We start from the raw sequence: 24,826 nt of genomic DNA, 5'->3' as shown, positions 1-24,826 counted from the left end.
ACACTGCTCCATCATTGATGATGAAATGAAAACCAAGGATGTACAAGAAAGGTTTGGAATTAACTATGATTTCCCATTTTACAAGGTCTTAAATTATTTTAAGATGTTCTCTAGGGTGTAGGTTTGCTTGCTGAGCTGTAGGTTTGATATCCAGACGTTTCATTACCTGGCTAGGTAACATAATCAGTGGTGACCTCCAAGTGAAGCGAAGCTATTGTCTCTTGCTTTCTATTTATATGTTTGTCCTGGATGGGGTTCCGGGGATTTGTGGTGATGTCATTTCCTGTTCGTTTTCTGTGGGCTTGATAGATGGTATCTAGATCTGTGTGTTTGTTTATGGCGTTGTGGTTGGATTGTCAGGCCTCTCGGAATTCTCTGGCATGTCTTTGCTTAGCCTGTCCCAGGATAGACGCGTTGTCCCAGTCGAAATGGTGGTTTTTTTCATCCGTGTGTAGGGCTACGAGGGAGAGAGGGTCGTGCCTTTCTGTGGCTAGCTGGTGTTCGTGTATCCTGGTGGCTAACTTTCTTCCTGTTTGTCCTACGTAGTGTTTGTGGCAGTCCTTGCATGGAATTTTGTAGACGACGTTGGTTTTGTCCATGGGTTGTACTGGGTCTTTTAAGTTTGTTCGTTTTTGTTCGAGAGTGTTGGTGGGTTTGTGTGCTACTAGGATTCAGAGGGGTCTTTAGTAGTCTGGCTGTCATTTCTGAAACTTCTTTGATGTATGGTAAGGTGGTTAGGGTTTCTGGCTGTGTTTGGTCTGCTTTGCGTGGTTTGTTCTTGAGGAATCTGCGGACTGTATTTTTTGAGTATCCGTCGTTCTTGAATACATTGTATAGGTGGTTCTCTGTTTTTTGAAGTTTGTCTGTGCTGCAGTGTGTGGTGGCTCATTGGAATAGTGTGCTGATACAGCTTCGTCTGTGTGTTGGTATGGTTGCTGGTGTAGCTGAGTATTTGGTCAGTGTTTGTCGGTTTTCTGTATACGCAGGTTTGTAGTTCTCCGTTGACCTTTCTTTCGACTGTGACGTCCAAGAATGCGAGTTTGTCGTCGGTTTCTTCCTCCTTGGTGAGCTTTATGCCTGTGAGGGTGTTGTTGTTGATGTTAAATGTCTCTTCTATCTTGTTTCGTTTTGTGATGACAAAGGTGTCATCTACGTAGCGGACCCAGATGGTTGGATGGTTGTAGGGCTGTTTGTTTTAGTCTTTGCATTACCGCTTCTGGTATGAATCCTGATAGCGGAGACCCCATGGGTGTGCTGTTGGTTTGTTTGCAGATTATGTTGTTGAAGGTGAAGTGGGTGGTGAGGCACAGGTCCACTAGCTTCATGATGTTTTCGTTGGTAATGTGATTGATGGTGGTTGGGGGGTGTCTGATGGTCTCTTCTAAAATTCCTAAAAATCAAAAACATCAAAATAGAGGAAGACGAAACAATGATCTCATTCGACGTAACAGCACTGTTCACCTCCATCGACATCGACCTGGCAAAGGAAACACTTACCACACTTTTTTTAGAAGAGCAGAACCAACGTATTCAAGATCTCCCATCCACCGCCTCCAACCTCATAGTCCCACAACCCCGCACCGCCCGTTTCTACCTCCTGCCCAAAATCCACAAACCTGACTTCCCTGGCCGACCCATTGTCTCAGCCTGCTCCTGCCCCACCGAACTCCTCTCTGCATACCTCGACATGGTCCTATCCCCCTTAGTCCAAGAACTCCCCACCTACGTTCGGGACACCACCCACGCCCTCCACCTCCTCCATGATTTTCGCTTCCCCGGTCCCCAACACCTTATCTTCACCATGGACATCCAGTCCCTGTACACCTCCATCCCCCATCACGAAGGACTTAAAGCCATCCGCTTCTTCCTTTCCCGCCGTACCAGCCAGTACCCTTCCACCGACACCCTCTTTCGACTGACTGAACTGGTCCTCACCCTGAACAACTTTTCTTTCCAATCCTCCCACTTCCTCCAAACCAAAGGAGTAGCCATGGGCACCCACATGGGCCCTTGCTATGCCTGCCTCTTCGTAGGATATGTGGAACAGTCCATCTTCCACAGCTACACTGCCCCCACCCCCCCACCTTTTCCTCCGCTACATCGATGACTGTATCGGCGCTGCCTCGTGCTCCCACGAGGAGGTTGAACAGTTCATCCACTTTACCAACACTTTCCACCCCGACATGCACATTTTTACGTCAAACTAATCTTTTTCTTGGAACAAAACACTCTCTGAATATAAGTAATAGATACAAATGGCTTCTGTACTGTGCTGAAGGGTGTTTGCATTCATTGGTGGCTAAGGGATATCTGTCCACTGAAGCCCTGTTTTCCTTTTGTGGGTTCATTGAGTGACTTTGGCTTGGATTACTGTGGTACTGTTAGACAATGATTTTTTTTCTTTTAATCAGATGAATGCAATGCCAGGTGTACTGCTACTTGTAAAATCCAGTTTCTGCGAATAGGATTATTCTGTGATAAATGCTTTCCTCTTAAGTTTACTTTCAAAAATAACATTTATGAAACCATAAAATTGAAGGACTGGTGAGTGAATTTTCTGAACGCTGATTTGAAGGCATTTAGTTTCTTGATTTTTAGCATTAAAAAGGAGAGAAAATCGAAATCCAAAAATCTGAGTAAATTTTAGGGGATATAATCGATATTAACCTCTGGCATCATCGTTCTTTTAGCCTTCTAGGAATTTGGAATTCGTTTTAGTGGAGCAGTAATCCCTGAATGTTTGTTTTATTGCAAATAGTGAAAGCGGGAAAAATATAAACAAAACATTAAATTGTAATAATGCCTCTGATATCTGTTTTTCACACAGAAATTTACCCGAGTGGTAGGAAATTGTGGAAATTTAATTTCAAAAGACTTGGTGCTCAAGAGCAATACCAGCAAGTTATTTCCCATTCCAGTTGCTATCAGGAGTTGGTAAGCCTTCAATTTGTCCATGAAGGTGCATCCACAGTGCTACCAAGAAGGAAATTAGAGGGCTTTGACCCAGTGATTCTGAAATAACAATGACAGATTTCCAGGGCATTGCATTTCTTAACTGGGGAGATTTGGATCTGATGGTGTTTTTTGTAGAGCTGGATGCTCTGCTCCTGTGATGTGGAGGAGCCAGTGTTCGACTGGGGTGGACACTTAAAAATCACACAACACCAGGTTATAGTCCAACAGGTTTATTTGGAAGCACTAGCTTCCAGAGCGGTGCTCCTTCTAGACACTGGAGGTTGGTACTGTTGTTAGACTAAAGCAACCTGTAGGTCATGCACCCAGATCGTGTTCTCTCTTGTTTGTCTTTGTGTGTGGCCCTTTGTTGTATCGCATGGTTCTTCTAAGGATGTGCAGCTATACACAGGCTCAGCTTGTAGAGAGCATCTGTTTTGTGTGACCTGTTTGTTGCATGGCACAATATAATTCAGAATCCTGCATTGCATCGCCCAGGTTTAACTGCAGCTATGCTAAGTTGGTGGTGGAGGGAGTAGGTGCTTTAAGGTGGTGAATGAGCTGCTGAACAAATTGATAGCTTTGCCCTAAGGACCACTGTTTGGTATTATCAGCATTTCTGTTCTTATTTGCAATGTTTTTCTTCACAAAAGAAACTTTCAATACCAGTTTAAGGGCTGAAATATTTACTAAGATTTGCATCAATGTTCAAGAAATTGAATCCTGACCAAGGCAATAATTTGCCGCAAAATTCAGGGCTGCAATTCTTTACGCCCTCTGAGTTTTGTTCTCTGGTTTTATCATGGTTCCCTCAGGCAGATCTGAAAAGCTCAGTCTGTTGTATACAAGGGATGCACTAACTCCAACTTGGGTTGGATTTAAAATGAATTGCTTCGGGCAGACTTATAATTTGGATCTATTCAATTTCTTCGTTTAATCCATGTACTCAGTATTCCTTAATATGAAGTACAGTTCTCCAGCTGAGCTCTGCAAATGGGAATATCCAGTTTATAAAATCCAAATGGCAGTTTCAAGGTTTGAGAAAAGAGCTGATCTAGTGGCTAGGATTTTTGCGAGCTGAGCACTTCCCGTAATTGAGTACTGTGTACATGAACTGAATGCAAAAATAGAGTGGATTCAAATTATAAATGCAGCCTAACAATTCGCTTCAGAACCAAACCTGTTTTACAGCCATCATCGATGACAGACTGAACCCATTTCTGTTCTGCTGTCTGCATTCAAACTGCTGTGTGTTGGAGGAATATGGATAGCAAGCTTGTAATACTCTTCACTCCCTTCACCTTCTCTCTCTCTCTCTCTCTCTCTCTCTCTCCCTCCCTCTCTCTCTCTCTCTCTCTCTCTCTCTCTCTCTCTCTCTCACTCCCCAAAACAAAATACACCGTGATTTGCCAAGTATAGGGAAAATGCTGAGCTTGCTGTCAGAAGCAGTGCCTCCCCCAGTTCCTACCACCAGGACCAATCCACCATCGTTCCCATAGCTTGTGGTCCAAAACCCGACATTTTATTCATGAGATGAGGGCGTCGCTGGCTAGGTTAGCATTATATTGCCCAGAGGGCAACGAAGAGTCAATCACATTGTTGAGAGTCACATGTAATTCAGACCAGATAAAGGCAGCATTTTCCTTCCTAAAAGACATTAGTGAGCCAGATGGGTTTTTCCAACAACTTGCTGGGCATGCAGCACAAATGGAGAGGGAGAAACAGTCAATGTTTTAGACACATGGCCTTTTGTCACCATTGTGTATTAACACTTCCACAGATGTTGTCTTATCCTTCAAGTATTGCAACATTTTTTGCTTTGATTCAGAGAATCTCATTGGTGCTTCTTGAGATGGTTCTTTGAATTGCTGCGATGTGTTTATCTTATGTGCTGCAGTAAACTGACTCTGTGAACAGGCAAAATGTTGGTCTTGAGGATTATGTAGGGCAGGTTATGATTTTGAAACGACAGTATTAAATTTGGCCACCCTATTTATAATGATTTAATGTTTTATCTTTTCATTTGGCTTTCTGTTTAGTGTCTCAGACACTTTCTGAATAGCCAGACACCTTAGGCAGATGGTGGAATTGGAATTAAATAAAAATCTGAAATTAGAATCTAATGATGATGAAATCATTGTTGATTGTTGGGAAAGTTCTTTTGGTTCGCGAGCTGTTGTTCTTACCTGGTCTAGTCTGTATGTGACTTAAGAAGCAGAGTGATATAGTTGTCTCTTAACAATAAGTGCTGGCCTAGCCAGTGATATCCACATTGCTTGAATTAGTCTGTTTGGAAATCTTGAGTATTTCTCTGAATGATGGAGAGGAATAGATGGTCTGATCCATCACGTCTGTCCCAAGCAGTCATATAGAGTCATAGAGATGTATAGCATGGAAACAGACCCTTCGGTCCAACCCGTCCATGCCGATCAGATATCCCAACCCAATTTAGCCCCACTTGCCAGCACCCGGCCTATATCCCTCCAAACCCTTCCTATTCATATACCCATCTAAATGTCTCTTAAATGTTGCAATTGTATCAGCCTCCACCACTCCCTCTGGCAGCTCATTCCATACACATACCACCCTGTGTGTGAAAAAGTTGCCCCTTAGGTCTCTTTTATACCTTTCCCCTCTCACCCTAAACCTATGCCCTCTAGTTCTGGACTCCCCCACCCCAGGGAAAAGACTTTGCCTATTTACCCTATCCATGCCCCTCATAATTTTGTAAACGTCCATAAGGTCACCCCTCAGCCTCCAACGCTCCAGGGAAAACAGCCCCAGCCTGTTCAGCCTCTCCCTGTAGCTCAGATCCTCCAACCCTGGCAACATCCTTGCAAATCTTCTCTGAACCCTTTCAAATTTCACAACATCTTTCTGATAGGAAGGAGACCAGAATTGCACGTAATTTTCCAACAGTGGCCTAACCAATGTCCTGTACAGCCGCAACATGACATCCTAACTCCTGTACTCAATACTCTGACCAATAAAGGCAAGCATACCAAACGCCGCCTTCAGTATCCTATCTACCTGTGACTCCACTTTCAAGGATCTATGAACCTCCACGCCAAGGTCTCTTTGTTCAACAACACTCCCTAGCACCTTAGCATTAAGTGTTTCCATTCTGCAAAGATTTGCTTTCCCCAAAATGCAGCCCCTCACATTTATCTGAATTAAACTCCATCTGCCACTTCTTAGTCCATTGGCCCATCTGGTCCAGATCCTCTTGTAATCTGAGGTAACCCTCTTTGCTGTCCACTACACCTCCAATTTAGTTGTCATCTGCAAACTTACTAACTGTACCTGTTATGCTCGCATCCAAATCATTTATGTAAATGACAAAAAGTAGAGGACCCAGCACCGATCCTTGTGGCACTCCACTGGTCACAGGCTATCTAACAATAAGTCATGAAATTTAGTGTGAACTCCACCTGGGAGTCATGCACTTTTTGTGAAGCAGGATATCAGATTTATTTTTTTTAACAAAGACAGGTCAACTTTGTTTAATACTGGTTCAAAAACAATGTAATGTTGCTGAACTGCCAGTTATAATGATAATAGGGGGTGCAATAGGTGCTTTAGAACGTTTGAGTAGGAGGGAAAAATATTTGCTGAAGTTCTTGAACCAGGCTATTCTGCAATGACATTTGCTATAAAGTTGTATATCATTCTATATGAGAGTGTGTGATTGGTTGTAACTGTAATTTTTTTCCTCCTCCACCATTATATCTGCACACATTGCATATCTTTCAAAATCTTTCAAAACCCATTACCTGGCTGTGAAGAATGGCTACTTGGATGATGGATGGTTTGGGTGCCCGTGGAGCAGCACTGCATTGTGTACCTTTTTGAGGTTGGCAGACGATAATTTGTTTGGGTTGATGGGGATTTCGGTGTTGGCTACCAATCTACCTTGGTGGTCAATCTGACTTTCTAGAGCGTTCTAATCAATCTGGTTCAAAGGTCTAATGACACACCACCTGGAGCAGCTGGGACTTGAACCCAAGCCTCCTGGCCCAGGGATAGAGACACTATCACAGTGCCACAAGAACCCTTATGCTGATTTTATATGATTGGCACCATTGACTTGATCTTTTAAACATTAGGAGTTTTAACTTCATTCCAACTATGTTTCCTGCACGTGTAAGTTAAGGTTTCTTTTCTGTTATGCATTCATACTTTCTTTGCCAGTGTTTCACTGTTTGCTATTAGTGAAGACTGAAACTGATATTTTCCCTTTATAAACTCAAATATGTTCAGTGAGTGGAATGAAGATGACGGTTCACAAAAGGAATCCAAAGTTTGCAATGCTTGACTTTCTGAATTGCATGTTCTGGTGTGTGTCTGTTTTTCAAGTTTCTGGCAATTCGCTGTCTGACCAGTTGGGAATTCTACCTCCCAGTATCTGCTGCAATCTCCTGAAATGTGTTTAATATTTAATGGCCTAAGTACTGGCTGCTTTGTAAGATTGTAAAAGAAAGCAAAGGGAAAAAGTGATGCAGTAATTCCCTGTGTAGATTTTTTAAAATGCTATTTGTCTTGTTAACAAAATTGTAATTATTGAGAAATGCTTTAAAGGTAGCATTGAACAGTTTTATTGCTTATACAAGAGGCTGTATCGCTCCTTTCTGTATTGCCTCTAAGCAATGGAGGGCATGTGTGACCCAGCTGGAGATTATCATAGCTCTGGCAAGCCACTGAAAGGAAGTAATGGGGGATGGGCAGACGTTAAAATGGAATCCTCTAAAAACAACTAATTTTAATAAGGAGCGACTGAACACACAAGTGAAAGCAGTTTCGCAGACAAGAATGAAGGGGCAAAACCAGCTCGCAAAATCAAAAATGCTCAGCATTGTAATGGCTTAAGAACATAAAAAGCAGGACACTTGGGGTTTGTTCATCTCTTGGAAACAATGTTTTCAAAACAAAATAAACTCTCAAGCTCTGGAGGTGCACAGAATGAGTATTGTGCATGGAGTTACACTAAAACGTGCAGAAGGTCCTGACTTTCATCAGTACTAACTTTACTGACTCTGAGACACACTGGGCGGTATGGTCACTGTAATAGCCAAAGGTCTCCTGGACTAAAAAGAAGATAAGGCAGGATTCTTCTCTCTTTGCTATCTCCTTGAAACATTTGTAGTGTTGGCAAGAATACATTCATTCCTTATCTTTAGTTGTCCTGATAGGCCTTGTACTGTAAGAACTATTATACATTTTATTTTAGCATGGATTTAAGAGTGGAGCTTTGAGTATGCTTGGCAGGTTCATGTTTAATTTATAGGAACCTCTTTTGATACTGGCTGATATCAAACTTATTAAATTTAACTTGTCAAGTCTTCATGATGTCGCCCCAGTATTGTGCCATAACTACTACGTGGCAACACTTATAGTTGACTGACCTCCATGCTGCTAAATGGCCAGCCCTCCCTGTCGAGGCTAAAATGAAGAATAAATAGCACTTTGAGGTAGTATAAATGTTGGTGCCCGAGACACTTAATGTGGACCTGCAACCTCGCAAGGAAGTTAAAAATCGCAGAACACCAGGTTATAGTCCAACAGGTTTATTTGGAAGCACTAGCTTTCGGAGCGCTGCTCCTTTAGGTGGTTGTGGGACAGGATCAGATGATTGAAGGAAGCTACCGCTTCCAAATAAACCTATTGGACTATAACCTGGTGTTGTGATTTTTTAACTTTGTCCATCCCAGTTCAACACCGACTCCTCCACGTCATCCTCAAGAGGAAGGTAGGGAAGGAGTCATTGAACAACTGGTTTTATGGTATGAGGGTTAATGTGGTATCAAGGTATGAAATGTGAAATCTCAGTTTAAGGTCAGTGCATTGGATTTTCCGTCCAGTAGGGTATTTGGAGGAATTGCCCTTCAATTTCTTGGAAATCCATTTGAGGCAGCGGAAGCCAGTTCAGTTGTAACTGTCATGTTGACTCATTAATGTTGCCTCCACATACAGTAGTGAGTAAGGGTGCATTGGAGCTTCAAAATCTTACACTGGTTCAGTGTGAAATTTAGGCTTCTACAATATTTATCATCCCCCAAACTCTCACTTCCACCTGATGGTGTCTGGTTGACTTAGTGCCCCATTATGAAGGATTAGAATCTTGTCTGAGTGGCTGAATTTCTTCTGTAATGTTGGTTAGTAGCTTAGTTGATTGTTATTGAGACAGACCAAGTTCAGTTCAATCTCCCCTCAATATTTTAAATATGTGAGGGTTCCTGAATAATGATGAAGGAACTCTGTTCTTCTGACACCCTTGACCAATAAATCAGATTGTAGCAAATATATCCCAGTCAGTTAGGCACTGTTTGTAATGTTATAAATTATTATACATTAAATTCTTGACTGTTGAATGTTTTGAAAGGAAAAATTTATTTTTGATCATCAACCAGACATAATCTACTATTACTTCTATTTTTGACTTCAGTCAAGGTTTGAGTATTTTTGTAAACGGTGATCCAGTTTTGTACTTTCTTTCGCACATAGTTAGTCAGAACAGAATCATTTCATTATTCTTTTATTTTCTACCCTCTGCAAATTCTCATCCCACCTGTCCTGAAGATAGATGCTTCTGCTACGATTTGTTTTCACAGTTGCACACCTCTCGAGCAGCACACTGATTAGGATTTTGGAAATCAAAGTTGTTAGCCCCGGATGACATTCCCGTGAAATAGATTCTGAAGTTGTCCATGACCAGAGTCGCTGGACATAGAAAAAACTTTTCTTCCTTCATTTAAGTGTCATGGTCATGATCCTTTAGAAATCTCACCCACTGAGAGTGGGGTCCATTTTTTCAAAAGATTAGTATGGTCACATGAGTGCAATCACTCATGGATGGATAGATGAAGAAAATGCTGTTTCCAGCCATCTTTAATGGAACTGGTAAATCCCCTCCTTTTGTCCACCAGCCCACCACTATTCCAGCAAAACGCCTTGCATTTGGTTTCTTATGACCCTGGTCCGTCGCATATGATGACATCATTTGGTCTCTTGATGTTACTCTCTCTTCTTCCACCAAAACCAAATTCTAATGCGTTTTTATTATTCTGACTTGTTTCTGTTCACTTGGGTCTCTGTTTTAAATTACTGATGTTTGCTTTGGTTTAAAATCAGAACTAAACCAAAGCAACAGTTTGGGGGGAAAAAAATGATAAAAAGGTAATGAATCAAATCCGTCAGAACTGAGGCATTTATATTGTGAATTTAAAGCCCTTTTGAATTTAAAAGTTATGGATTGAAATTGTGCAGATTTAGAATAATTGCAGTGCATTTACCATGTTCCTTTATTGTTTAAAAAGAAATAATGCTGCTGACCAGCTTAGTTTTATTTAATAAAAGTCAATTGAGGAGCAAATCTGTCTCCCAGTTGTAAAATTATGCTGCTAGCAAAGGTTTTTTTTTCTTTTAGAGCAATTGACTTTCCTTTTGTGTGAAATTTGAGTGCATTAGATAACAGTAACTTGATTAGAAAAAAATTCAAATTATTTTATTGCAAAAATGATACCAGCTCTCCTCTTGAACCCAAGTATATGCACCAACATCTGTTGGGGTCACCCATGACAGGCCATTGGACCATGTGCAAGTCTCTTTTCTGCAGTTTCTTTCTTGTCTGCTAGAGGTGCTGTTTCCTATGTGCTACCAACAAATGTTGGGAACCTTACCCAAGTGATCATTCTTCATGCCAAAAGTCATTTGACTGCTGAAGTTATCAAAGCCCAAAGGCTAATCTTTCTTTGATATGCCCTTCCTACTTGTGTACGTCCAGGCAGTGGATTAGGATTGAAGATTGATCCGGGACAGCATCTGATGATAAGCTGTAAGTTTCCTGTTGGAAATGGAACTGTATCATTGAGTCAATCACCCAGCAATATGTACGTCATTCCAGTGACATAGTCGTAGAGGTGTACAGCATGGAAACAGACCCTTCGGTCCAACATGTTAATATTGCTCAAGTAAACTGGAAATTTGAGAATGGTGGAAACTAAGTTTGTCTGTAGTGCAAATAGGGAAGTTAAGTGGTGCTTACACTTTGTGGGGGTGGTGGAACGACTTACATTTTTTTATTCTGCCTTTCACAACCACGAGATGACCCAAATCATGTTTCAGCTAATTAAGGAATTTTAGAACTCTGGACACATTTGTCATTTTAGGAAATGCAGCAACCAACTTGTACACAAGAAGCTCCTGCAAGTAACAGTGTGATACAGGCCAGATCATCTGCTTTGGTGGTGTTGATTGTGGGACAAATGTTGGTTTGGACACACGAGTCAGTTCCCTGGCCGCTCTTCAAAGTCATTCCTTTGTATCTTTTGCGCTGAGGGGCAGATTATGGGCCTCCAATTCACTTCTCAGCTGGAGCATCAATACATATTTTCTTTGTGAAGCTGACATTGTTCATACTCATAATTATTGTTTATTCCAAGGTCAATCAAAACAGAGAATTCTTTTTTTTTGCCAGGCTGAACGAGGTACCAAGAGATGTCGAGTGAAATGTGAAGGCATAGATGAAATTTCTTTGATTGAGTTATTAAGAAAACACGGCAGTGATGTGTTAGAGTTGCAACTTCACGGATTATTGACTGTGTTCCTTCATTCTCCCAAGCTACAATCTGTTTTTGAGCTATCCCAGTACTGGACCGTCTACCTTTTGTCAAATCAGACCAAGGAGAGACATAAGAGCCAGGTTACTAGTCAAACATGTATGGAATCTGAGAGGGTCTTCAGGAGGTAAATAATATTCTGCAATTGAGTGAGGAGAGAAGAAACTATTGTTTTCAGTACACCAAGAGGCTTGTAAAGAGGATCAGAGTAAAAATTGATATTTAGTGTGAGAGAGAGGACCAGTTCTTCACATGGAAGTACTGTCATTTAATGCTCATGGATCGGTGGATGTTGAGCTTGCAAAGCAATGTAGAACTGAACTGTGGTAAATTAGATTCAAATTTATCTCTTTCCTTTTTGTAAGGAGACCACTTGGTGTGGTAATGAATTGTATAGGCTACAGATGTCCCATATTTGAACCCTTTTCTGTGCTAAGACGTGAAAAATCACTCTGGGTTCCCACTGATTACTCTCCAGTGACCCCTACTGGAAAATTCCCCCATGGACAGGTTCAGTTCTGATGTTCCTGATTGTAGTCTCCACTGGCTATTCGACAACCAAATTTAAACACCCAGAATGGCTGTTCTTTTACGGTGAAGGTATGAGGTGTACTTCAGAAGAATTAGAAGCATTCTGGAAGCATGATGTGAAGATTATAAGGATGAAATAAAGAAGGGAAGAGGTTGCCGTTTGAAAGTTTGAACAAAGAAAATGAATCCCAGGTACAATGCTGCCACAGATTCCCAGTGGGACCAGCATTGCAAATTTGGCATTTGGCAGATAATCTGCCTATAGGTGGGCTGAGAGGGTAAGAAAATGTCAATTATAACCTTGGTGTGTTTTTGTTTCTTACAGAGTGCAGCTGCAGCGCCAAGTCCTGTACTTGGAAACATTCCTCCAAATGATGGGATACCAGGAGGCCCCATTCCTCCAGGATTCTTTCAGGTACAAAGATTACCATCCTTTCTTGAAACTGTTTTGAATTTATTTTTCCTTAGTGAATCAGATTTATAAAAGGTTTCAGCTAATGTATGAGACATATTTCCTTTGTATTTTTTGAATTCGGAGTGTTGGGGCTAAAGGAAGGATTACAACCCCTCCACTAACCCAAGTAGATTTTAAGATTGGTTGGTACACTGGCTGCCAGTTGATGTGCATAGGAGATGGTGGGTTGTGTGTTACTCATTATTTCTTTCCAAGATTTATGTAGACTCTAACTTTGAAGCATTTCTTGCCTGGAGTGACACATGAGGCAGACAAAGCACGCATTTATGGCTACTTCCATAGGCTAGGCTTTCCAGAACAGGTTTCTAACTGGTCACTAGAGCCTATGATGTGTGGGGTGCTATTCTGCTTCAAACATCATTGACCAGGAGACTTTCTCTCTGTTACTGCTTGTCATAGCCAGATTGAACGGATTTACAGACTGAAAATCAATCCCATAATAAACACATTTTCCATGGCCAAGTCTTGGATTTGGACTCAAAACTGGGAGCTCCTGGCTCAGAGGCAGGGACACTTGCCATTGCACCACAAACCCCCTACAGTATATGTATCACAAACCAAAGTGAAATGTATTTGAGACTGGCAGAGAAACCCAAAATACATGATCCCATGTTCAGAGTTGAATATTCACAATGCCCGAAATACTGCCAATCTCCAGCTTTTAAAAGTGCTTTTTCATTCTTTTGTCTATAAATCCTGTCTCCAAGAATCAGAAATATTTTCCAAAGGTGCAGTTAGGTTTAAGTCATCCACCTAAAGTTGACTGCGCACTGATTTTCATTCAACAAATTCCACATGAGGATCTTTTATCAGGGACAGTGACTGCTGAACCTGAGAAAGAACCCTTGAATTTTTTGGCTGTTAGTTTTAAAATGCAATCTTGGTTGTGGTATAGGGATGTACTCCTTGTATGGTCAATTCCAAAGGGTTTTAATGTCTGTGGTGAAGAAGTATGTAATCGATCGTTTGTGCACTCTTGTGTGTGGTTCAGTGTTGGCTGATTTTTAATTTTCCACTCAGGAATTATGGGTATATCGAGCATGAATAGTTGTGAAAATTCTTTGGTTCATTGAAACTGGTACACACAGCAACAGCATTAGGAATGAGAATAGTTGACTGTATTTGCTATTCATTGTTCATAAAATTGAATAATCTGAAATTCCGCTGTTCACTTCCCCTCTTTCCCATCACTACTACTGCTACTTCTCACTGTTATCTCTCTCTTGCTTGCTCTCCCCCCAAAAATTTGGATGAGTTGATGAAAAACAGCAATGTCCGTGGAATTATGTTCCTCCATATGTCTGAATCTTGAGAAAGTCTCAGTCCTACAGTACTGAGAGGCTGTTTCAGTCCATCATGCTTCCTGCTGACCTTTTGAAGGATCTCTTCCAATTATTATTGGATTGATCCAATTCCCTCTTTGCTTCCCCACAGCCACACCAACTTCTTTCTTCATACGTAAGTATCAGACAGCCTTAAAATTATTAATTCAACATGTATCTCACACCCGTTTAGTCTGTATATTGAAATTTGCAAGAATTGCTTTATCCCAGAGATTCTTTAGCCCAGTAACTTAGATCTGTGACCTCTGGTTACTAGCTCTCATATTAGCAGAAACATTTACTTCTATAATCCTGTCAAAATGCTTTATGGTATTGAATGCCTCTTTAAATCTCCCGTAAATTTTCACTGCTTTAAGAATGAGAATCCCAGATTCTGTGATCCTTCTGCTTGGAGCTCCTCAACTCTGATATTTTTTTGAAATCTTCTGCGGGAGCGGAATAAAAAGACAAGAGTATTCAGGAAGTAAAATGCTTTGTGATAACCGTTACATCACCTTGTGTAGACTGGGTTAAGTTTGTTAAAGATTTTTTTTTTCCTCAAATTGGAAATTTTAATTAGCCTCTTATACAGCTTTTAGCTGTGTCCTTTATCATTGCCAAATGACGTTTGAAGGAATAGATGCTGCTTGTTGTGATAGGCATCATGTCAGAACCTCAGGAGGATTTTATAACAAACACGCAGTCAACTCACCAGAGAGCAGGTTTAATAGGGCCACATAATGGAAAAGGAAAAATGACATTCAGCACAAAGCCAGCAGGCAGATGTGTTAATTATGCAAGCACAGGAAATATGTAAATTGGTATTAATCTCACTTGGGGTAAGAAATTCCATAAACCCCAGACTGGGACCCACTAAAATTATTCCTAAAATTTTAAACCAATGGATCTGCGAGAGAAATTAAAACTAGAGAAATAGTAAAACATTCTTTAGTGTCCAAGAGAGATCAGAAACATAGTGCTATACTATGAACAATGTTATTAAAATTTACCAGTGTGATTATGCCCCAAAGAAACCATATTGAAGGAAGGCACTTCTGGATATCCTGCATTAATAAAAGGTGCCATACAAATGCTAAATACTGCAGCAAATCTTGAGATTAATAGACTTGTCATAGGGTAATAATCTTCACATTTGTGTAATACTAAGTGTGAATTGTCTACATTGTACACTCATGGACTACGTGAACCAGTGGATTATATTGTTAGTATGGAGAAGTAGGCAAAGAAAATGGTTGCACAGTTCTGATCTTCATCTTTAGTTAATCAACACGTGCAGGGAGGTTCCTTGTGGGGAGGGAAATTTAGTTTCCCTCACCCATTGTCGCTGCTGGATACTTTGCTGAAGACTTTTTGTCCAGAGGATTTAAGAGTGGTGAAGAGTGGTTTTAATGATGACTTGAGAGAAGATTTCCATGTGGATGCAGTTTTACTCATTATAACTACATGATAAACAAAGAATGCAATTTTGGATTCTTCCATCTCTAGAGATGCTGATTCATGCAGGAATGTTCTTCCATTGACTCAGGGCGTTTCCATATATGAGTTTGGGTGATAAATGTTGACAAGCTTTTCAACAATTTGGGGATTGTACAGGTCATGACCTTGAACATTTTTCTCTCTGGAAATAATTAGGCATTTTGCATTTGTGCACTTTTTTCAATATAATCTCCATCAATATTTATAATGAAACCTGCTTGTGTAAACTCATTGCAATGTATTCACACCATCCTGCCAGTGCAGATGCTGCAACACTAAGATATAATTGAAGCATGTAAAGTTTACATTGGTTGTTCTCATTGTAATTTACACAGCAATTCACCATAGAACGTTTTTGTAAAATGACAATATTTTGAACCTTGATAACTAATTTGTGTGTGATAGTTTAACCAAGTTCTGCCCTAGAGTAACTTCTTTTCACCTCTTGACTCTCTTTTGTGTAGTGTCACAGCAGAATAAATTAGTTTATATTCTCATTCTTTCTATAGCTATTAGATAGTGATATTAGAGAGCAGACAGTGTTCTGCCTTGATCATTACCTCAAGGTGAGTTGTTGCACGAAAGTTTCAGCTTATGTACAATCAACTTGGGACAAACAGAGCATAGAAACTGGCCAATTCCAAATGTGATGAACCTAACAGCTTGTTTGGTAGTGCATTCAATCTGTGAGCCACTGTGGGCTTTGAATTGATGCTTCGTTTTGAGAATTGTTTTTGTTTAGAATTATGAGCATCTTTAGAATCAAGGATAAAAGTTTGGCTGTTGCATGCATTTGTGGGTTGGTTCCTCGCTACTACAGAACACTGAAAATGGCTTTGCTGTCTCCTATGTGCTGTCACCAATGAGCTGCAAAGCATTGGCAGTTCTACATTATATCACTGAAGAAGCCACTTGTCATTTATGAACCCAGATAGTCAAACTTAGCGAGTTCTTCTGTGTCAGGGCATTGTAGGCATTTAAGCCTTCAGTTGATATACTTGACATGTGCATAAATGCGCCTTCCAATAGCATAACTAATAGTGATAGCAGTGGGAGCCCTGAAAGAACCACCCCTGCCAACCCTAACTGGGGTTGATTGGTATTATCATCTCTATCTTCCTTCCCCCACCCCCATTGGATCATGACAATGCTCATTTTCCAGATTTGCATGGTAACTGTAATTATTTAATTTTTCCTTGTTTTAAAGATCATAAACTATGAAGTTATGGCATTTCTAACGTTTGTGGTATATGTTTTGTATAGAATAATTCATGGGAGATTTATATCTGTTGGAATTTGGAAAGTTTTAGGCTGCAGCAATCGGATTTTCTCTTTTCTATGAAAACTAGCCATGCAGAGTTTGAACCTCCACTGATGAAATGGAAAGTTGCTCATAAATCAATGTCCACTGCTGTGTTTGCTATGCATCAGCAGTTAGTCTGCAGCATGTTGAATAACAAAGCAGCAAGGCTCATATGCCAACACTGCCCCCTAGTGGTTTTTGATGCACTGCTAAGAAGTGAACAATAGATACAATATCTAAATTTGTGCCCATCCTGGTGAGATTTTGCACCAATCTGAATTTTTTCAAAGTGTTGTCTGTGGAAGGATGTATTACATACAATATTCAGTAATATACACCTTGCATGCACAGTAGGAAGGGAACAATGGGTTAGTTAGATTAGATTATTCCATTGCCAACGCAAAGATTTGATAGTCCACTGCCACATGCGTGTTTGCACTTTTTACTAATGTGATTCTTGTGTTTTAGTTTGTATGTGCTGCAGTTGCCGCAAAATGTACCACAATACCCAGAGCGCACAGGACCAAAATATGCTGATGCTGATTATTGCCACCAATGTCAATGATTTAGACATGCTTTGACAGAATGTCTGCAGGAGGGCATACTGAAATTCTATTTAATAATGAAAATAAAATGAAATCACTGAATGCAATTCTATATCACTGTGTATCCATATCTGATGATTTTTCAGGTACTTTACATTCTTCAAAATAGAGCCATAATTAAACATGAACAAGATCTTAATTGTTAAGAGTTTATGTAAGCATCAATCTGTTTATGATATGGTATAAACTTGGGCCCCCTTTCAACTGTACTCTGACCATACTCTGACTATAATGCACCTAATAAGACTGACACAAATGTCCAAATTGAGTTAATACTGCAAACACAGGGCTACATGTACGTTGTGTTGTCTGTTTAATATCATGTGCAGGGCTGTTTCTACATTGTCAATGTAATACCATGTATGCAGGTTCGTATCTGTATTGTGCTGCATGCTGGGTCATTGTTTACATTTTGCCATGTGCCCCAGCTACTACATGGGCAAGATTATGCTGTACTTTGTTCAACATTAGGCTCTGAACTAGTTTCAAAATGGTGAGGTCATGAGTTCAGTTTCCACTAATCCATCACTTTTCTGAACATGTTGCTGATCATGGCCCCCCCCCCCCCCCCCCCCAAATCTTCCTCTTCAACTTCCCCCCACACACACACACATACACACCCATTCCAATATTCCAAACTGGAAAATTGGCTTAACTTGTAGAAACATGGATAGGTTTACTTTAGAAATAGATTGTCTTTAATTTATGAACTCTTTGAATGCACTTGTAATCTGAAACCAGTTGCATTCCTTCTAAAATCTGCTGGTCTCGTATGCATCCTGTTTCTCCGTTGATCTGTGGAGGTGCGGTGCTCAGTGTTTGAATACAGCATCTCTAGGGAGGCTTTGAGGAAGTGGAGAGCCAGAGTTTTTAAAAATGCTTTTGTTGTGCAGACAACTGGGCCCTCCCACCCCTGCATGGTGAGTTTTCTGGAGGATGTGATGTTTGTCGAAATGTTTACTTTGATGCTGCATCTGCAGTTACATTATCTGGGAAATACTTGTCAGAAGCATTAGTGCAAGGGGTCACAGTGGTGTGAGGTTTTGATTCACGCCTGAGAAATTGCTGCCAATTGAAAGGTTTTGCAAGGTCTTGGATTTCATGGGAGTTCGTGTCTTACAGGTTTCTTCAAATGCTTGCAGAGATACGTTAATGTTGAGAGTAGCTCTTGCATATATGTCTTCAAGTTTATTGGAGCTGTCAGTCATTGAATCCTTACATGAATATGTTGACTTGGCGCATAACCAATACTGTGTATAGAATGGAGAAATAGGTTTGTGATCTGCCTCAAAGAATGACTAGATGTACATTCCTCAAAATAAATATTGTAGGAAAGAAATATTTTATTTGAACTTTGAAGAGGATTACATATCAAACAATGTATGTTATAGTTTGTTTGGTTCAAACTTGTTTATCTTGGTGGGATGAGAGAAATTGACTTTTTAATCCGGATGTTTTTAATTAGGAAGTCTTTCCTTCAAATAACTAGTTCCCTTTCTTTGGAAACATGTTACTCCTCCTTGTTCTTTCTAAGTGGGCTTTCTCCCATTACACTACAATAAGTAAAATATTCACTTTTTAAAAAAAACAAACATCCTGGTTCAGTGAGTAAATGCACCACCTCTTGTGTTTGTGACACTGAGGCATACAGATAAGGAAAATGCTAAGCTCTGTCGCAGGCCTCTGATGACGTGGTTGACCTCAGTTTGGGCAGAAGTTGTACACTGATAAAAAGTGGCAACACTGAACTTGAAGGGAGAGGATTGCCAGACTTTTGCTTATGAGTGTTTTGTAGGACTCTTGATGGAAAGTGTGGACAGGACAGAACTGGGTGTTGTCAAGCTGTAGGATTAAATAGCATGTCAGGTTTACTTCAAGGAACCATGTCCCAGGAGGAGGAGAGGTAAGGAGAAGGGACAGGTTTCCTTTAGGCATCTAATTAGTGGAGTACTCCTAATGAATTAACGTGAAGCAGTGCAATTTTAAGGTATTTGTTGAAGGTGGTGGAAGGTTGCAGTCATTGATTGCTCCCATTTCTGTGAAACATGTTTTTTTTTAACAACTTCATGGTTGTGCGCAAGCTGAAAACAATTTAATTGGCCAGGTGAGGGAGGAGTATTCTTTTTGGTCTTGATTTCTCTACCTCTTTTCCCTTCTGTTCAAAAAAGTTTTAAGATGTAAAACTTGAATTGCAGAATTTTTTAAGATGTTGAACCTGCCAGCAAGTGTAGCGACTTGCTATGAAGCTGCTCCTTGTCAGTCGAGAAATGGAAGTGGTTGGCTCAGTCTTGAACTAATTGGTCCAAAAGCTTTATTTACCGCGTTTCAACAGGAGTCTTTTAATGAAATGATGAGATGTAAATTCTGTAGTGCGTTCCATTCTCACCAACACAAAAGAACTACAGGTGCAAATGCATTCCGGCTTCATTAACTTCCACTCCCTTTTAATTTGCGTAATTTCATTTTCTCTCTTGCTCGTTGCTGTTAATTAGGGCATCCTCTAATCAGTACTATTTATCACAGTGGTACTCATGTTTGGTAAAGCTGCTTTGCAGAAATGCTAAATGGCTAATTAATGTCTGTTAATTAAGAAAATTGCTCGTGGTAACAAACTACATTGTCGCTGGCAGCAGCCTAGACACTAACACTTGTTGAAAGCACAAACATGGTAGGTCTGCAACAGCTGTTACACTTTTTTTAAAAAAAATCTTTGAGTGGCTCTGCGGTTCTCCGAGCCTTCTACAACTTGATGCGCTGACGCTATAACCCCCCTCCTCTGCTCTCTAACCTCTCGCAGGGACCCCCAGGTTCTCAGCCCTCGCCACATACACAGCCGCCTCCTCACAATCCTAACAACATGATGGGACCCCACAATCAGGTAATGAGCTGGTGCAATTGCTTGGGTTCATTTAACTCAAAAAGGGCGAGAGTTTCAACATTCGACTAATGATTTGACTTTGCTTGCTGTCAGCTTGCGTACGAGACTCCTAATCAGGTTGTCCCCAGAAGTGAAACTTCCAATTAAAGGTCTTTTAAATTAGATGGGTTTTTTTTGCCTTTTATCAGCCCACACCTCATGCTTTTTAAAAAGGATCAGGTTTTCTTCCCCATTGCTCTCCTACTTTCTCCTGAAGGCATGCACGTGACGTGGTTGTATATTATTGGTTCCTCTCCGATAATCTGCTGATTGGCCATTCTGATCCTTAATGAATGTGAAGAGGTTGTTTGCCTCTGGAAGGCATCACAGTCAAGCTCTGAACTGCCCTGTCCTGCCTTGCCATCTATTTTCGAATGCACATGCTCCTCCACAACAGCCAGTGCAAAGCAGGAATGCTGACTGATCTCAGTTCTCCCAACCTTGCCTCACAACCCCCTTTTTAATATCACCTCCGCTTTCTCCTCTTTCCCCCTCTTCCCCCAAAATGCAACCCCTCAAAAACAACCCACTGATGCTTTGCCTTGGCATGGTCCATAACCTAAACCTTGGACTTAGTAGTCCACATGGTTCAGTATCATCCTGTGTGGTGCATTTATTCACTGAGCCATTGGGCAGGGTGAAACCCTTGTCTTAAACTTGGTTATGTTAAGTCAGTCTGGCACGTTAGCATCATGGGAACATGTGCAACTGCAGACAGAAGGGGGCAAATACTTTTTGTTTTTGAACAGTAATGACCTGTTGGTCAAGACAGAATGATCCATGGGAGTTAGGAAGGTTCACTCCTGGGATAATCAGATTAGCCTTTCTATAATTTTTCCTTCTGTGATTGCAATTACTTTTTTATGTACTCACCTTAGTGAGTAGATCACTGCCTTGATACTGGACCTGTGAACGTTGTCATTTCTTTGTAACTGTGTTCCAAAAATGCGTGTGTTTGAAATGTTGACAGCTGAGTTATGTTATTGGTATGTGTATATGTCTGTGTGTACATGTGTCGATATAAAATGTGCAATTCCTGTTCATAGCATTCTTGCAGATTGTTACATCGCCTTACTCTGCAGTGTTGAAGAATGTCATCACACACTTTCCAACCAAGTTCCTCAGTCAGAGTCCATCATATTGAGAAATCATAGCCTGCAAAATTGTATACATTTAACTTGTGTTGAATCCTTTAAACACGAGTCAGACGAGAAGCCATTAATACTCCTGATGACCTGTATATAAATACAATTTTATGATGCAAAAAATTAATGTCCTAAATTATTGGTGATTACAAATAGTTTTTTTCTTTATTCCAGCAAGAAATCCAAATTTGATATTTTTTTTCTTCCTTCCTTTGTCCTCTGGCTGCAACAAACTAGCCAATAAGAGGTGGCCAAGAGAAGTCTACATTGTTTGCAAATTTCCCCTTCTCTTTCTGGGAGATGGTTGTCTGTTTACAAAAATTCAAGAAAATTGGTTGACTATATAATTGTCGATCTTGGTCAATGGTATGCTGGAATTTAGTGCATAAGTGGATATTTCACATATTTGGGGAGCTTCTGAATTAGATTTTTCTTTTCTTTTTGAAAGCCTAAGATTTTCAGTATTTTTTGGTTTTGTTTAGATTTATTGTAGCTTTACTTATTGAGAGGAAATGTCTGAAAATATCTGTTTAAATATATTTGTAAAATTGCTTAGTTTGCACTTCAGATTTGTAAAGTAAGGCAAGTTCTTTGTAACTGAACTGATACTGGGTTTCATTGTTGATCTTTGCAACTTTACTGATCTGAACATCCCAAAGTTTAGCTTCAGCAGCAGTGGCTTCTCAGCAGTGGCAGATGCCTTAATTTGCCAGAAATCAATGTGTGAGCTGTTTTACTGTTTTTGAGCACTCCTGACAATTGACAATGTAGTGCATTGTTTAATTATCACAGCCAGTTTGCTACTATATGAATCAGGGTTGTTCAAAGTTAAAGCTACAAGCACCACCATCACCACCCCCAATCCCCCATCCTTTTTTTTGGGAGGATCAGGGAAATTGAGTGTCAGGGTACAATATCCAGTCAGACAGCTTTCTTCGCTGTGGTGCTTTCATCAGGGCACTTCAAGGGAAATTGAGATAGTTAAAAGCAAAGCATGTTTAAAAAGTGAATTATGATTTTCCTTTCAATGACGTCACAAAGTCGTCATAATTTTGGTCCAGATCCAATATGCAACCATGGGTTAGCTCAAGTAATTTATTCCTACTGGTCATATCACTCGGTCTCTATTTTCATTTTCTCCGTGGCCTTTTATGCGGAATCATACCACTTGGGTAGCAAATTGTGCTGATCACACAACAAGTTAAGGAATTCAAAGTGTTTGATATGATATTGTACCTCAAAGTGCCAGGTTACTTTGCTTTGACTTTGGTAATTTATTTAATATTGCAGGAGTTTACAGGTTTTCAACTTTGATTTACGTAAGAACATACTGTTAGAAGTTTAGCTGATTGGAGACTTAACCAATTCTGTGTAATTGCAGCCTTTTATGTCACCGCGATACGCAGGAGGTCCAAGGCCCCCTATCAGAATGGGAAGCCAGGTACTGTACCAACTGTTTCTCTCACTGCCACAATGGTGTTAACTGTATTTAGCTAACTGGCTTGTTAAGGTTGTTTAATACTGAGTGAGTGAAAGGAAGTTTTGAAGAAGAGTAGGTAATTCAACCCCTTTTGCCTGTTTTAAAAGTTCACAAGAGTGGGACTAACTTAATTTCATCCACCATTCTTTACTACATACACTTTTATGTTTTGTCTAGCAAAAACCTAACAATCTCAAGTGTAAAATTATCAATTGAGCTATAATCTCATATTTGTGAGAATAGATTTGATATTTTCACCACTCTGTTTCACTTGCATGCAGAAATATTCCTTGGCTGTCTCTTAAATAACTTGGCTGTCTTTCAGGTTGTTCTTAGCCTAAACTCCAATTGTTGGCAGAAAAGTTTCTCTCTATCTGTTCTGTCATTTTGTTTTGATTTCAAATCCTAAACCTTGGGATCAAATTATCCCTTAACTACCTGTTCTCAAAGGAACGCATGTCAAGTTCCCATGTCCTTATCTCTGTTGGATTCTGGGAGTAATTTCAATATGTGTTGTGTTTCTTCCAAGCCAAACACAGCCAAAGTTGCTGACAGACTTTGCACAATACTCCTCCAGATGTGGTCTAACCAGAACTTTGGTGGATCATGAACTTTATCTTACTAGTGCTCTGGTCCTCAAGATGTAAAGGTTGACATTCACTCTATTCCACCCTTTTCTTTTGATTATTGCTTTTATATTTTTGAAATCCATAGCTATGGATGCCTCAGAGTTTTGGCGATCCGCTATTCCTAACTTATCATTTAAATAAAATTGAAATGTTTCCATTTTATTCAAAACTGTATTAAACGGGAGCTGTGTTGTTTGTTGTCAAACCGACTGTGCAATTTTGTTCATTGCATTTCTTGTGCAAATATTGAGTTATAACCTCAGTTGGTTTAAATGTCAGATTTGTAAAGATGGAGCTGTTTAGTTTAGAGATTAATGTCATTAGTTCCCCATCTGAATTTCCAAATCTGGGACACTTAAGAACATAAGAACTGGGAGCAGGAGTAGGCCGTTCAGCCCTTCGAGCCTCTGGGTGAAGAAGTTCCTTCTTAGTTCAGTTTTAAACCTGGTTCCTCTAATCTTGAGGCCATGCCCTCTTGTCCTAGTTTCACCTACCAGTAGAAACATCCTCTCTATTTCTGTTTTATTGATTCCCTTCATAATTTTATTTATTTCTATAAGATCCTTCCTCATTCTTCTAAATTCCAATGAATATAATCCCAATCGACTCAGCCATTCCTCATAAGCCAACCCCCTCAACTCCAAAATCAACCTCATGAACCTCCACTGCCAGTACATCCTTCCTTAAGCAAGGAGACCAAATCTGCATGCAGTACTCCAGGTGTGGCCTCAACAGCACCGTGTACAGCTGTAACATTACTCCTCTGCTTTTCAACTCAACCCCTTTAGCAATGAAGGACAGAATTCCATTTGCCTTCCTAATCACTTGTTGTACTTGCAGACCAACCTTCTGTGATTCATGCACAAGGGCACCAGGTCCTTCTGCAAATCAGCATGCTGCAACTTTTACTATTCAAGTAGTAATCTATTTTGTGGTTACTCCTACCAAAACGTACGATTTCACATTTGTTAACATTGTATTCCATCTGCCAGACCTTTGTCCACTCACTCTATGTATCTATGTTCCTCTGCAAAGTTTCACAGTCCTCTGCACATTTTGCTCTGCCAGTCATCTGAGTGTCATCAGCAAATTTTGACACTGTACACACAGTCCTCAACTCCAAACCATCTATATAAGTTGTAAATAATTATTGTCCCAACACCGATCCCTGAGGCACACCACTAGTCACTGATTGCCAGCCAGAGCAACACTCATTTATCCTCACTCTTTGCTTCCTGTCAGTCAACCAATCCCGTATGCTTGCTAATATTCTACCCCTAACACCATGCATCCTTATCTTATGCAGCAGCCTCATGTGCAACACCTGGTCAAAGGCTTTTTGGAAATCTAGATAC

The 24,826-nt window shown here is 40.3% G+C and overlaps 1 protein-coding gene across 8 annotated transcripts in view; it reads left to right on the top strand.

Moving 5' to 3' along the window:
* ssbp3a (single stranded DNA binding protein 3a) overlaps positions 1-24,826 on the top strand; it is a 196,470-nt gene that overhangs the window by 136,167 nt on the left and 35,477 nt on the right. For 4 of the 8 annotated variants that reach the window (XM_072573742.1, XM_072573746.1, XM_072573741.1 and 1 more), the window contains exons 5-7: positions 12,424-12,513; positions 20,098-20,178; positions 22,744-22,803. In XM_072573742.1, the coding sequence (XP_072429843.1) occupies positions 12,424-12,513; positions 20,098-20,178; positions 22,744-22,803 (231 nt within the window). The remainder of the gene's footprint in view (positions 1-12,423; positions 12,514-20,097; positions 20,179-22,743; positions 22,804-24,826) is intronic. The other 4 variants (XM_072573747.1, XM_072573749.1, XM_072573745.1 and 1 more) reach the window with 1 other exon arrangement.

The sequence above is a fragment of the Chiloscyllium punctatum genome, chromosome 7, assembly GCF_047496795.1.
Source record: "Chiloscyllium punctatum isolate Juve2018m chromosome 7, sChiPun1.3, whole genome shotgun sequence".
Taxonomy (NCBI): Eukaryota; Metazoa; Chordata; class Chondrichthyes; order Orectolobiformes; family Hemiscylliidae; genus Chiloscyllium; species Chiloscyllium punctatum.
Note: the sequence above shows the minus strand (reverse complement) of the source record. Positions and strands in the feature narration are given on the sequence as shown.